Here is a 15234-nt window from a genome sequence, read left to right as displayed (position 1 = left end):
TTTTGGAAGTTCTGTCTGTGTCTGGCTTTGGGAGGCTCCTGAATTAATGTCCCCAGTCACTCACCCAGTGGCAACGCTGTGTTTGTCACTTCTCTTTGTACCTTTGGAGTGCTGATCTCCTGCTCCCTCCTGCTGGAGCTGCATCCTTTTCCCTTCCAGGATAATTCACCAGCACAGGAGGACAACGGGGTTGACTCTGTTCTCCAGGGGCCTTAAGCCAGACCTTGGGATTTTGACCTGAGCTTGAGAGAGGGATTGGATATTTAACAGCAACGTGCAGAACTGTTCACCTCAACCTGGGGAAGAACTTCTTCCCACGGAGGTGGCAGAGGAATGTCATGGATGTCCCTCTCTGGAGACATCCCAAACCCACCCGGACACACTCCTGTGTCACCTGCCCTACCTGGGCAGGGGGGTTGGACTGGGTGGTCTCCAGAGGTCCCTTCCAACCCTGACAGCTCCGGGATAACTCTGGTTTGGGGTGCAGGTCCCTCCTCTCAGGTCTCACCCACCCCACCCGTGTTTGCTGCTCCCTTCGTTCCCGGCTGCTGGGACCTCCCAGAGGTGGGAATGTCCCTCTCCCAGCCCTTGCCTTTCCCCAGGTGCCATCCAGGTGAGGTGGCAGATCCTCCACCTGGACAGGCGCTGACTCTCCCGGGGGGGTATTTCAGGTAAACCCAAAATCTCGTAGGGCTTGAAAGCTCTGGCAGGCAGGAATAAACAGATGGAGGGATAAGGACTGGCACAGATAAGGATTTCTCTCTCTGGTGGGAAGAGCAGAGCCTGCTGGAGAGGGTGTTGTCCAGACGTGTCCTGTTTTATCCCCTGGAGGTGTCCCTGGATCAGCAGAGTCCCCAGCCCTGAGCAGGGTGTGGGCTGGGAGCTCCCAGTGACTGCTGGGGACTGTCCTTGGGTGGGCCACGGAGTGATCCCAGCTCTCCTTTTGCTCCAGAGCACTGAGAGCGGGACTGTGGGCGTCAGTTTTGCGGGAAAGCTGCTGGAAGGGCAGGGTTAGGGCTGGAATGGGCCTTTGGGTGGGTGACCCTGCCTGGGGGTCAGGGCAGCAGAGCTGGGGAAGGGGCTGGAGCAGCAGGAGCAGCTGAGGGAGCTGGGGGGGCTCAGCCTGGAAAAAAGGAGGCTCAGGGGGGACCTTCTGGCTCTGCAACCCCCTGACAGGAGGGGGGAGCCGGGGGGGGTCAGGCTCTGCTCCCAGGGAACAAGGGACAGGAGGAGAGGGAACGGCCTCAGGCTGTGCCAGGGGAGGGGCAGGTTGGATATTGGGGGAATTCCTTCACTGAAGGAATGGTCAAGCACTGGAAGAGGCTCCCCAGGATGGAATCACCATCCCTGCAGGTGTCCAAAAAAGCCTGTGGCTGTGGCACTTTGGGGCAGGGCTCAGTGGTGACACAGCAGCGCTGGGTTAATGGTTGGACTTGATCTCAGAGGGATTTTCCCACCTTAGTGATCCCAGGATTCTCTGGTGGGACTTTGCTCTGCTGAGGGGGCCGTGTTGGAGCATCTGAAGTGATGCCCTGAGCCCTTGTCACGAGCTGGGCTGTGACAGAAGTGCAGCCCTGTGCTCCCAGGGAAGCTGTGCCAGGAGAAAACACATCCAGAGGCAATTTGGGCTTGAGTCATCGATTCAGGAGAACACAGGATGTGGCAACTGCTCTGGGAGTCTCTTTAACTCCTTTTTTTACCTTTGAAAAGGGGCAGTAAGGCAGCCTGGGGTGCTGGCAGCAAGGCCTGGTGGCTCGGTGCTGTCCTGGGTGGGGGGAGCACAGCCCAGTGTTTTCCGCGGTGGTTTTGGGGTGAACGGTCATTTTTCTGGGATCAGCACACTGAAGGATGCCATGACCTTCCTCATTCTCTTCCCATCAGCCTGAGAGTGTCAGGAGCTGAGAAGCAGATTCCCTGGGAATGCATCCAGGAGGAGGGAGGAGCTCAGACCTCACCTGCAGCAGCCAGGGCTGGTCGTGCCCCTGGGGTTGTGAAACCTCGGCTCCTGTGAGGGCTCTTCCTCTCAGGGAGTTGCCCAACAGCTCTCCCTGCCTTGCCCGAGTGCAGCCTGGCTCAGGCTGAGAGCTGGAGCCCAGCCTGGGGCTGGGTTTGTGTCCGTGGAGTGGTGACAGGGACAAGGGGACACAATTTCCATGGTAACCAGCGAGATGCTGCTGCGCCGAGGAGGCTCCAGCGCCGGGGGCTCCGGGCTCTTCCTTAGCTGGTGGTTGTTAAAGGGCACCCAGGGGAGGGTCTGTGCTGTGCCTGGGCTCTCCTGAGCCTGGGTGGGACTTGCAGCTCCTCGGGGGGGTGGCTGGGACCAACCTGGCAGGGGGAGGGGGTGTCTTTTTTCCACCCTGCACCTCCAGTTGGTCAGCACAGCCCAAACCCCCACGGCACCCCGGGACAGGAGCAGCCATGCCCGGCCCCCGGGGGTCTCCTGGGCTTTGGGGGATGGAGCTGGGATAGCACAGGGCTGTAAGAGCCCTCTGCAGCCTTGGCTGCACGTCAGGAGAGGGGCTGAGGTGCAGGCAGGGTCTGCCAGGCACCAGCACCCACCTCCTCAGAGCTGGATTCACCCCAGGCTGAGCTGCAAAGTGGGATTTCCACGAGTGGAGGGGGGTGCTGGAGCTTTGGGTGTTGGCAGAGCCCCTGCAGAAGGGCTGGGGAGGGATGTAGGAGGGGAGGGATGCAGGAAAGGGGGGATGCAGGAGGCGGGTCGGTGGCAAAGCTGAACCAGGTGGAAGCTGCCAGGCTGGATCACTGGGAGCCCGGGGGAGGAGGGATCCTAAACACACTCCAGATAAGATCTTAATTCCTCTCTGCCTTTGTTCTGCCTACAAAGGGAGTCTCCCATTTTCCAAGCTCCAAACATTTGTGTTTCTTGCAGCGTTCCAGCTGGAACCCCTGCAGCTGCTCTGGGTTATTGACAGTCCCTTCACTAATTGCAGGAGCTGAGCAGAGCCCTGGGCATGGAATGGGTCACTCCAGCCCTGCCAGGGCAGGCAGGAGGCTTCAGAGTCCTGCAAATGAACTGGATGAACTGGGGCTGTTGGCTGAGACAGGGAAAGGCTCGTGGAAAAGGCTGGCTGGCTCTGCTGGCAGCCTGGCAGGAACCTCCTGCGCCAGTTTGCCACTTCCAGTGCCATCCAAAAAGCACATCCCAGCTCTGCCTGGGACAGGCAGGGTCTGCACATGCATCCAGGGGTAAAATTCCCTGTGGAGTAAGATCAGGGCTGTGTGAACTGTCACATCTTGCCTTCAGGCTTGTGTTTGTCAGCCAAACCCAGCCGTGGCCGAGCTGTTGGTCCTGTGTCCCTCTGGAGAATCCCTGGCTGGGCTTCCCTGCAGTGGGAAAAGGGGGTTTGCTGGGTCTGTGTCCTCTGCCAGGGGTTTCCAGCTGGGGGAGGGCAGTGAGAGGGATGCTCCCCAGAAGCTTTTCCCATTCCTCTGGAGCCAGGCTCCTGTGGGGCTGGAGAGTCGGGCTCCTCATGGACGACCCCGAGGGGGCTGATCCTACATTCCCTCCTCCAGAAACACCCCCCTGCTCTGCCCTGGGGTGGTTGGGAAAGGGGCTGGATCACGGGAGCATCGCTGGGAAAGGGGCTGTGGGTGCACAGGGATGGGGGAACAGGGACAGGGGGACAGGGACAGGGTGCTGGGCAGCTGCAGGGACAGGATATCAGGGATGGGGTGACAGGGATGGGGTGACAGGGAGGAGGTGCCCAGGGTGGGGTGCTGGGCAGCTGCAGGGATGGGACATCAGGGATGAGGTGACAGGGATGGGGTGTTGGGCACGTGCAGGGAGGGAGTGAGAGGAATGGGGTGACAGGGAGGAGGTGCCCAGGGTGGGGTGCTGGGCAGCTGCAGGGATGGGACATCAGGGATGAGGTGACAGGGATGGGGTGTTGGGCACGTGCAGGGAGGGAGTGACAGGAATGGGGTGACAGGGACAGGGTGCTGGGCACCTGCAGGGATGGGGTGACAGGAACAGGGTGCTGGGCAGCTGCAGGGACAGGATATAAGGGATGGGGTGACAGGGAGGGGATCCTGGGCAGCTGCAGGGATGGGGTGACAGGGATGGAATCCTGGGCACCTGCAGGGATGGGGTGACAAGGATGGGGTGCTGGACACATGCAGGGGCAGGATGGCAGGGCCAGGGTGCCCAGGGTGGGGTGCAGGGCGGGCTGCCAGGCCCCCACAGCAGTGTCCCAGCAGTGCCCCAGCAGTGCCCCAGCAGTGCCCCAGCAGTGCCCCAGCAGTGTCACGTCTCTCCGCTATTTGTGTCCCGCCGGGGAGGCGTCTCCCGTTCCGGTCACTGGAAGCTGCCGGCTGATTTGTCCTGTGTGGATAAACGTGTCCCCACAGTGACAGCTCCGGCGCCCGCGGGGCCGCTCCCGCAGCCCACGCGCGGCGGGCAAATTGCAGGTTCCCGGCCCCCGGGGCTCCTTTTCCGAGCCCCTCCGTGGGTGGGTTTGGGGCACAGCCCTTCCTGCCCCAGGGTGGAGGGGCCCGTGGGTGGGAAGCAGGTGCCTGGATCCCGTTCCTGCCGTGCTGGCACCTCCGGGAGCTCCGTTGTCACCTCGGTGTCGGTGACAGCGCGGACGTGGCGCAGGGAGGGTTGGATGTGCCTGGGGAGGGGTTGGATGTGCCCGAGCTGAAGGGCTGTGATGTGTGAAGGGCTGTTCTCCTGCTCCCTCTGGATAACACATGGATGCACATGTCATCATGAGTGCAGAGAGGGAACAGTTCCTCTGGGAAGATTCGTTGTGGATGCCATTTTATTCCTGTTCTGTGATGATCGTCACGGGGATGCAGCCAGGCATCCCCATCCTGCAGGGTTTTAGGGCTGAATCCCTGTATCCCAAAAACAGAGGGGGGAGTGGGATTTAGGAGGGTGAAAACACAGAACTGATCAGAGGAACTGCCTGGCAGTGGGATTGGCTCCTTGCTTGGTGATTCCTTATCTTTCCAGCCTGGATTTCTTACGGCTCATCAGCTCTGTGTGCGTGTGCAGGGGGTGGCTGTGGGATAAACCCTCTTCTTTTTGGGAAACAGAGACAAAACACAGCCCCTGTCCCTGGGCAAACTGGGGCTGGTGGTTCCAGAGCAGCTGCAGGGCTGAGTCACCCCCTCCTGACCCTGTCCCGGTGTGTCACAGGTTTTGTGTCACAGGTTTTGTGTCACAGGTTTTGTGTCACAGCTCAGTTAACCTTTAGTTCCTGGTTGTTCAAACCTCCCCAGCTGCTCTTTCCCTTCCCCCCCGGGGAAATTCGAGTTGTCCTTTACCCCGGACAGGTCAGAGGTTTTGTTCTTTCCCTCCTGCTGCTTCAAGCAGTGCGAGGTTTGTGCCCTGTGTTTGTGCTTTGGCATCCCGGGGGGGGGGGGTGGCAGTGCCCTGGGGTGGGTTCTGCAGGGCCATCCAGCTGTGGGTCATTAAGCTTTTGCTTTCTAATGACAAATCAGTGAGAAATGGGGCCTGACTCAGCTCATCCCATCTATCCAGGGGTTCTGTGGCCCTTGGTGGGGAAGGTGGAGGGGCTGGGAGATGCTCCCACAGCTTGATTCCTCCCGCTTCGCAGGGCGGGAAGAGGGAATGTTGTGTGTTGGAAAGTTCTGGGGTGTCTGTACCACTAATCCCGTCTGCCCATGGAGTCTGGCATCCCCCCAGCTCCAGGCAAAATCCAAACGGTGGGTGCTGTGCCCCCCAGGCCCCCCAAGGTCCTGGCAGGGCTGGATGGGGTGTGGGACACCCGGAGCTGGTCTGAGCCTGCAGCTTCTCTGCGACACAAAACCCACAGTGTCTCATTTTTTCCCTGGCAATCTCGTGTTTCCTGTGGCATTCTGGAGCAGAGAGGGGGCAGGACCTGCTCCATGGTCTGCCCTGGGCGCTCCAGCAGGGTTTGGATTCTGCTGGAGATGGGAGAGCCCGGGAGAGCCCGGCCGGCCACGGGGGTGTGTCTTGGCTCCTCCAAACGTTATAAAATCCTTGGCAGCCTTTCCTGAAAGGTGTTTCCGGGCCCAGCTGGACTGGGAGGCAGAGCTGGGAGGTCTGGAGGGGCAGGAGCACGTGAGGTCCTTGTCCATGGGGTGCCTGTGCCGGGTTCACGGGCTCGATCCCACCACGCATCCAGCTCTGCTTCCCGGATTTATCCCGGCGTGGGAGCAGTGTGGGGTCTGCAGAGTCCTTCCTCGTGGAGCCAGCCCAGCTCCAGGAGAGCTCCAGGAGGGCTGGGCATGGCTGTGTGTCCCTGCTGGTGGCGTGAGAGCCCCCGGTGACCTTTTCACTGCAGTGACAACGTGAGACCTGCAGAGCTCAGGGGGAGCTCCTGGGAGGTGAATCCCTGGGAAACAGGGCTCTGCATCCAGCCCCTTATGGCTCTTTCCTCCCCAGAAGGGGGGCCAGGTCCCCATGGGGGGTGGAGGGGGGCTCAGGGTGTCTCTCTGCACATCTGCTCCCCCCTGCTATGGAAATGGGGTGGGTTTGTGGCTGCTGGGCCCCGTTTCCTTCCCCCTTGGAGCTGTCACATCCCTGGTTGGGTTTCAGCCTCTGCAGAAGCTGCTTCTGCTTCTGGGTGACCTGGTGGGAGCAGAGTCCTGTGAGGAGCAGGGCCAGCAGCCCCCAGAGCTGAGGGCTGGGCAGCACATCTGGGCTGGGGCTCTCTGGGTAGAGCTGGGAATTCCAGCCTTAAAACTGTATTAAAAAGGAAAAAAAAAAAGCAAAGTAAAGCCACGGCTTTTGGGCTCCTGGCTGTGCTGGGAGGCAGTGCTGGTGTCAGGGACTGGCAGACAGACAGAAGGACAGCCTGTGCTTCACCAGCCTCCACCCTCCACACTCTGGTTTCATTCCAGGCCTTTTCCTTTGCAGAGGTGGCTGAACATCCCCTGGCTGGAATTGCCTCTGTGGGGCTGTGGGTCACTGGATCCCAAGGTCCAGCTGCTCCTGGCAGCCCACAGGGAACTGGGAGCAAACCCGAGTGACCCCAACCCCTGCTGAAAGGGGAACAAGCCCTGGGGGCTCAGGGGGAGTCGGTTTTGTGTTCCAGCTCTTGGAAAATCCCCGTTTTGCCATTCCTGGGTACCCTGGGGGGGATCTCCTGGGCGAGGCAAAGCCCCTGTGAGGTGCTGCTGCCTCTCCTGAAGCCCGTGGGTCACGGTGAGGGGCTGTGGGTGGATCCAGCTGCTGGATCCAGCCGTGCTCTCCACCCTTCCCCTCTGTTTGAACCCGGTTTTTCATTCTTTGTCCCCAGATTCGCTACAAGGAGGAGTTTGAGAAGAACAAGGGCAAAGGCTTCAGCGTGGTGGCCGACACCCCGGAGCTGCAGAGGATCAAAAAGACTCAGGATCAGATCAGCAACGTGAGTGGCTCCCCATCCCTGCTGTGCCCTTGCCGTGACCTTCCCGGGCCTGGGGGGGCTGGGGGGGCTCTGCTGTGCAGCCAGGAGGGGACCACACTGTGACAGCTGCTGAGGGACAGCCTGGCAGCCTGAAAGCCTGGCAGCTTTAGTTCTCCAGCCCGTTTTCCCGGGCATCCTGTGACCCTCCTGCGCCTCTCCCTGCTCCTCCGAGCTGCTGGATCCTGCAGCTGCATCCAGAGGGGTGTCCAAGATGCTCCAGGTTGACTGTGAAAAGCAGGAAGGGAGCAGCAGAACGTGGTGTTTTGGGGGGGGGGGGGAGCAGATGTGGCCCAGGGGCAGTTCCATCCCCCCCTGGTTGTCACCAGGACCCTCAGCATGGGCAGCACTTGGGATCCTGGAACACCCTGAGCTGGGAGGGACCCAAGGGATCATCCCTTCCAGCTCCTGGCCCTGCACAGGGCCCCGAGGGGGGCTCCGAGGGGGGCTCTGTCCCTCTCCTGCTCCCTCTGGCTTGTGTGGGGGGGGGGATGGCTGGGGGTGCTGGAGCATTGCCATGGTGATGGGGGAGGATGCACAGGCACAGTAAACAGGAGGATGCACAGGGGGATGCACAGGAGGATGCACAGGGGGATGGACGGGGGATGCACAGGGGGATGGACAGGGGGATGCACAGGGGGATGCACAGGGGGAGGCACAGGGGGATGCACAGGAGGATGCACAGGGGGATGGATGCACAGGGGGATGCACAGGGGGATGCACAGGAGGATGCACAGGAGGATGCACAGGAGGATGCACAGGAGGATGCACAGGGGGATGCACAGGAGGATGCACAGGGGGATGTAGAGGAGGATGCACAGGGGGATGCACAGGAGGATGGATGCACAGGGGGATGCACAAGGGGATGGACAGGGGGATGCACAGGGGGAGGCACAGGGGGATGTAGAGGAGGATGCACAGGGGGATGCACAGGAGGATGCACAGGGGGATGCACAGGGGGATGTACAGGGGGATGCACAGGAGGACACACGTCCAGCTGCAGCACCAGGAGCGGGGTGTGGCTGTCCCTGCCTCAAATCCCCCTGGGCTCCCTCTGTCCTCCCCCAGCAGAGCACAGGGAGACCATTAACCTTTGGCTGCTGGTGAAAGTCATGCCTGTTCCTCACCAAAGCTGTTGGGAAGCCCTGGGAAGGGAAAGGGCTGGATTCTCCCTGCCCACTCAGCCCTTTCCATGAGAAACCTCTCGGGGGGCTCCACGAGCTCGTGGTGTCTGAGCTCCTCTCCTGCCCCTGGCTCTGCACCCTGGGCTGCTCTGGCTTTTCCATCCATGAGAATCCCTGCCCTGGGGACAGAATCCCTCCGTGGGAGCTGCTGGGATGGCCAGGGAAGGGGTCTGGGCTCGCTGGAATGCAGGGAGAGGGGGGTCATTTAATGCCCCCTCACACACCCCCCCAAGAAGCCCCAGCAGGGCAGGAGGGGGATGTTTATTCCCTCTCCTTCTGCTCCCTTTTCCCAGTTCCTTGGCAAACGCTGCTCTCTCCTCAAGGAGTTGTGGGCTGTTGTTGACCCACCAAACCCCAGGACAGAGAGGCTGGGCAAGGCTTGGGAAAGGGACCTGGCTGGAAGGTTTTCCCTGGGGCAGCTTCTCCGTGGGCTCCGAGCTGGCAGGAGCCGAGCTCAGCTTCCCTGCCATGGAAGGGGCTGTGTTTGGGCAGAAGGAGTGGAGGTTTGGGGGCACTAAACCACCCAGCAGAGAGCTGGGCCCGGCCCTGGTCCCTCTGCTCAGCCCCCTCACCCTCTGCCAGCCACGGGCACAGTTGGCAGCAGCTTCCCCGGCGTCCCTGCCAGCCCGGGGTGGCCGTGACCCACTTACTGAAGGCACAGAGACAAACCCTGTCCCTGCAGGAGCCTGTCTGAGCCTCAGCACTGCCCTGCCAGGGCAGCAACAGGGGCAGGAAAGGGGGTCCCAGCACGGCCATGCCCCAAACTGCCCTCAGTGGAGGTGGGGAAACCCCCCTGGAAACGGAGCTGTGCCCGTCCTGGAGGCTCTCCCTGTTCCTGAGGCTGTTCCTGAGGCTGTTCCTGAGGCTGTCCCCAGCTTCCCCGGGGTCCCCACACCATCCAGAGGAGTGGGGTGCTCCCCTCCAGGCCTTTTTCCCCACCCCAGAAGGGTGGCTCTGCTCCAGGCTCCTGCTGTGGTGCCCTTCAGGAAATCACAGTTTAACCAGGAGATGAGCAGGCTCCAGGTGCTTCCCGGTGGGAATGCATTCATTAACACCAGGGGGGGGGAATTTTTACACTGGTGCCCCCGGGGCTGGGTTAACCCTTCCCTCCTGTGTCCCTGGCTGTGGGATGGGAGAGTTGCAGTTGGGGATTCCCAAAGGGGCTTTTGCTCCGTGTTCCTGTGGATTGGGAGCCTGGTCTTGCACCTCATCCTGAAAAATTTCCATATATCCCACCGGTAGGACACTGGAACCTCCTCCTTTCTGTGCCACAAACCTGAGCAAGTGTCCCTGTGCTCTGGGGGGGGAAGAAGCTCCCCTGGGACTGCCAGGGAGGGTGTGTGGGAGTGGCTGATGCTGAATCCTTGGTCTCAAAAAGGAATGAGCTGGGATGAGAAGAAGGCTCAAAGAATAATGGAATCATTCAGGCTGGAAAAACCCTCAAAGCTCATGGAGTCCAGCCATGAACCAGCACTGCCATGTCACCACTAAACCCTGTCCCCAAGCGCCACATCCACATGTTTTTAGCACTTCCAGGGCTGCTGACTCCTGTTCCAGTGCCTGCCCACCCTTCCCATGAAGAAATTTCCCCTGATATCTGATCTAAACCTCCCGTGGCCCAGTTTGAGGCCGTTTCCTCTCACCCTCATTGGGAGGAGCTGCTGCCAGGGCCAGCCTGGGTAAGCCCTGACCTCTCCCTCCCCTGCCACCCCTGCAGATCAAATACCACGAGGAGTTTGAGCGGAGCAGGATGGGCCCCAGCCCCAGCGAGGGCTCGGAGCCGGAGCGCAGGAATTCCCAGGAGAGCTCCGGTTACCGGAGACCCGCCGAGCAGCAGCACCAGCCGTCCCACCACGTCCAGCCCACCAACCCAGGTGAGGCCCGGGGCAGGGGGGCAGCCAGGGCTTTGTGAGGGGCTTTGCTGTGCCCCCCATGTCCCACTTCACACCCTTCCCCCCGCAGTGTACCAGCAGCAGCCGCCGTCCCAATCCTATGGATACAAGGAGCCGGCGGCTCCGGCCTCGACACAGCGCAGTGCCCCGTCTGCAGGGGGGGTGAGTACAGCCCAGAGCAGCCCCCCAGCACCAGCCCCCTGCTTCCCACCCCTGGGGGCGTTTGTTCTGAGTCACAGAGTCAGCTGGGTTGGAAAAGACCTCTGAGATCATCCAGTCCAGCCCGTGAGCCAACAGCACCCTGTCACCCAGACCATGGCACTGATGCTACATCCAGGCTCTGCTTAAACACCTCCAGGGACTGGTGACCCCACCACCTCCCTGGGCAGCCCATTCCAATGCCCAGTGTCCCATTCCAGTGCCCAGTCACTCTCTCTGTGAAGAACTTCTTCCCAATGTCCACCCTAAACCTCTCCTGGCAGAACTTAAGATCCTCTTGTCCTAGTGCTGGTGCCCTGGGAGCAGAGCCTGATCCCCCCCTGGGTCCCCCCTCCTGTCAGGGAGTTGTAGAGAGTGAGAAGGTCCCCCTGAGCCTCCTTTTCTCCAGGCTGAGCCCCCCCAGCTCCCTCAGCTGCTCCTCACAGGATTTGTGCTCCAGCCCCTCCATGTCCTTCCCGAACTGAGGGCCCAGAGCTGGGCACAGCACTCGAGGTGTGGCCTCACCAGTGCCCAGCACAGGGGCAGAATCCCCTCCCTGCTCCTGCTGGGCCACGCTCTTCCCGATCCAGGCCAGGATCCATTGGCCTCCTTGGCCACCCGGGCACCCCTGGCTCGTGTCCAGCTGCTGTCACCAGCACCCCCAGCTCCCTTTCTCTCCCCCCTGCAGGGGGGTTGTTGTGGCCAAAGCGCAGCCCCCGGCACTTGGCCTTGTTGAACCCCCCAGAGCTCTGCCTGCTGCCCACCCCTGCGCCGGGGGGAGCCCTTGGGAAGGGGCCGAGCACTTGGGTCTGCGCCAACATTCCCAGATAACCCCCGGGATCAGGATCGGGATCGGGCACACCCCTCGCCCCGGGGCAGGGCAGGGCACCAGAGCAGGGTCTGCCACCGCCCCCCGTGTCCCCACAGAAGCGTTTCCGCGCCGTCTACGACTACAACGCGGCGGACGAGGACGAGGTTTCCTTCCAGGACGGCGACACCATCATCAACGTGCAGCAGATCGACGACGGGTGGATGTACGGCACCGTGGAGCGCACGGGGGACACGGGCATGCTGCCCGCCAACTACGTGGAGGCCATCTGAGCCCTGGGGGGGGAGGAAAGGGGGTCCAGCCCAGCCCCCAGCCCGGGGCTGTCCCCCCCCGGTGTGTGTGTGTGAGCCCCTCTGCCCCAGCGCCCCTGCTCCGTGTGCTCCGGTGCCTCCGGACGGCCCGGCTCCCGTGTCCGTGTGTCCGCAGCCGCCTCCGGGTTCTCCCGCCCCTTCAGCTCCTCCCGTGGGGATGGAGGGACTGTGTGCAGGGGGGGCACGAGGGGCTGCAGCTCCCCTGCTCTCTGGGGCTCCCTCCTCTCCAGCCCCCCCGGGCGCTCCGGCCTTTCCCGGCCGGGGGGAGCAGCCGGAGTTGCTGCGATCCCAAAAAAGAGAGGGAGAGACCATGTTAGGACCAAATTCCCCCCACCCTGGCAGGGCTGGGCAGAGCTGCCCCTGCGGGTGAGCTGAGGGATGCTCATCCCCGGGGTGCCCCAGGGTGCCCTGGGCTGCAGGGATGGGCTGGAAGCCTCCTCCTGCCCCGGCTCTGGCCCATCCCACTGCTCCTCCCGGCCCCTCTGCGCAGTTCCCGTTCAATCTTTGCTCCCTTCAGTCCTCAAAACAGGAAAACATTCGCAGTTAGAATCTCAAACAAAGCCTTTGTCCTCGGGATCCCCAGAGGCTGCTCTGGGCAGCCCTGGGGGTGGCTCTGGGTGCTCCTGCCTTGGGCTCCAGCTGACCCATTCCACCTCCTTGATTTCCCCTGAGTGAAGGAGCAGCTTTGGGGTTGCTCCAGCTCCAGGGTTGGAGTTGGGCTGAGCCCCCCTGCAGCTCCAGCTCCCCCTGACTGGGGTCTGGGTGTCCCCTGGAAGCCTCTTCCTCGCAGCACTGGCTGCTCCCCAAATTCACCCCGAGCCTTCCTGCTTTTCTCTTGCTGCTGCCGCCGGGTTTTTGGGACCCTCCTGAGCCCCCCACCTGCTGGGAGGACGGTGTGGGGAGCCAGCAGGATCAGCCCCTATCCCTGTGCCTCCTCTGAGCCGGGTGTGAGGGATCCTCCCCCTCTGGCACCACGCTGGGACAGACCTGGGTGAGTGTCCCCCTCCAGCACCCTGCTCTGGAGTGACTGGGCACCCTGAGCCACCCAGCCATGGTGGCAGCTTTTGGGACCACCCCTGACTTGGAATCATGTCATGGACCAAAATCTCCGGGCACATCCCTGTCCCCTTCTCCTCTGGGCTCCCAAGGTGCCGGAGCAGGTCAGGGTCGGGATAACTGGAAGCCTGTGTGAGGAGGGAGGAGTGGGACACTCCTCTCCTGGGGCACAGGAGCAGGACGAGGGGACAGTGGTGTCCCCTTGCTGGGCTGCACCAGGACCCTTCCAGGGGGACAGCGCTGCCTTTGCTATTCCCAAAGGAAAAGAGGGAATACAGGGACCAAAGCAGTTGAGACATTCCCTGGCCCTGTTTGGGGCCGTGTCCCTGCCTCCTGCCTGCAGTCCCCTCCCTCAGAGCACAGGGGCTGCAGGGCTGGGATTGGGATGGTTGGGATGACTGGGATTGGGGGCTGCAGGGCTGGAGCGTGGATGGTGCTGGGATTGGGATGGTTGGGATGACTGGGATCAGCAAGGAGGGGGTCCCTGGCAGGGTGGAGGCCCCCTGGGAGGGCCTGAGCCAGGGAAAGGGACTCGTGGCTCCTTCCCCAGCTGGCTGCGATGGGATGTGGGTGTGCCAGGGATTTTTGGGCCCCCGGGAGGGGCTGTCCGGGATTTTGGTGCTAAAACAAGTGAGCACAAGAGCAGGGAGGGGGTGGCTGGGCAGGGGGGACCCACATCCCCCTGCCAATCCTCTTCTTAATCACGTTCTTGTCTGGGAATGGGGGGGGGGGGAGTATCAATGTGAATAAACCGTTTTTTAATGGACCAAATAACACAGGCAATTCCGTTTTGGGATACAGACCTTTTTTTAATGCTACCTTGAGACCATTGTCCCTAATCCTCCCCCCTGCCCTTCCCTGGCCCCTTCTCTCCCCCCCCCGCCGTGGGAAAACAAACCTCTTACTGCTTCATTTCTGCCTTTTTCTCTCAACTTATGCACTTTTTTGCCTTTTTTTCATAGCCGAAAAGCACCTAAACCTGTATTTAAAAAAAAAAATAAAAATAAATGAATAAATAAAATAGTAAAAAAAAAAAAAAAAAAAAAAGGAAAGAAAGAAAAGAAAGGAAAAAAAAAAATGAGAAAAGCTGAGTTGCTTCTCATCACGTGTAAAATAGCCCCTCGTCCATCCCCAGCTTCCCCGGTTGCGTCTCAGTGCTGAGCTTAGAACGTGTTTTCTTCGGGATCCGTCGCTTGATTGGGGTTTGTCCTCGTGTCCTCCTTCCCCGTGGGCTTGAGCACCCACCAGTAAAACGTGTGATTTGGCCTTTTTTTTTTTCTGTCCCAAACCATCGAGTGGAACAATCCAACCCCGTCCTCTTCCCGGTTTACTCGGATGAAAAAAAAAATAAAAGTATAATTTTTACCTGCTGATTGTGCTGCCTTTTGGCTGCGGTCGCTTTTCCTGCTTCCCTGGGGCACAAGGTGGGGATTTTGGGGACTTAGGGGAGGCTGCCAGATCTGGGTCATCGTCTGGCCTGGCTGCCCTGGGGGTGGGAAGCACTGGCATCCCTGGGGATCCACCTGGGATGCAGCTCCTTGGCTCGTCACTGCTGCCGCCTGGTTCCACGGAGCCCTGGGAATTCAGCCTCTCCAGGGGGGATTTTCAGCAGCTACAGTGTTTAGCAGTGAGGGAAAAAAAAAATCGGGAAGGTGTGTGGAGGAGGAGGAGGGTGTTATTTGGGAACAGCAGCAGCCAAAAATACAAGGGAAATAAAGCAGCTCCTCGTGTGTGGCCCCGAAGGCAGAGGATGGGGAGGCACTCCAGGAGCACCAGGCTGGAAGGTGAGTTTGGAGCAGTCCTGGTGTGCCTTTGCCATGGCCAATTTTCCTCCTTTCTCCATAGGATGGGCCCGTTCCCAGCTGCAAACGGGGGTCACCTCACGGCGAGCACCCCCGTGAACTGGGAAGTTCGGGAAGGAAGGAGCAGGGACTGAGCAACAACTCCCAGGCAGGGCTGACATCGGGCCCCCAGGGCTGAGCTGGGGCCGCCCGCCGGCGTTTATCCCTTTATTTCCCCGCTGGAAAGCGGCTCCATCAGCTCCGGCATCATCTCTCCATCCTGAGCGAGCCGGGCTGGGCTGGGAGGGGAGGGCGCAGCTGGATCCCAGAATCCCTGTCTGAGCCACCGCAGGGAGCCCGGCAGCCCCTTCCCAGCGCCTCCTCCCCGTCCCCGCGCCTCCTCCCTCACCATGCTGGACATTTTCATCCTGATGTTTTTCGCCATCATCGGCCTCGTGATCCTCTCCTACATCATTTACATGCTCTAGGGAGGCGCCGGGGGGGGGGGGAGATGCGGCTCAGCACCAGCCTGGCATCCAGGTGAGCTCCTTGTCCCAGTTCCTGGGGAGGAACGAGCTCGGGGAAGGGG

General features: G+C 61.1%; 1 protein-coding gene across 1 annotated transcript in view; it reads left to right on the top strand.

Annotated features, from left to right (window-relative positions):
* The window catches only part of LASP1 (LIM and SH3 protein 1), a 32929-nt gene extending 18700 nt beyond the window's left edge, over positions 1–14229 (top strand). The window contains exons 4-7 of the mRNA XM_064636876.1: positions 7251–7358; positions 10296–10452; positions 10541–10632; positions 11596–14229. Coding sequence (XP_064492946.1) covers positions 7251–7358; positions 10296–10452; positions 10541–10632; positions 11596–11769 — 531 coding nt within the window. The 3' untranslated portion in view covers positions 11770–14229. The remainder of the gene's footprint in view (positions 1–7250; positions 7359–10295; positions 10453–10540; positions 10633–11595) is intronic.
* The last annotated feature ends 1005 nt before the right edge of the window (positions 14230–15234 follow it).

Source organism: Pseudopipra pipra, chromosome 26, assembly GCF_036250125.1.
Source record: "Pseudopipra pipra isolate bDixPip1 chromosome 26, bDixPip1.hap1, whole genome shotgun sequence".
NCBI classification, from domain to species: Eukaryota; Metazoa; Chordata; class Aves; order Passeriformes; family Pipridae; genus Pseudopipra; species Pseudopipra pipra.
This window is presented reverse-complemented; position numbering and strand designations above follow the sequence as displayed.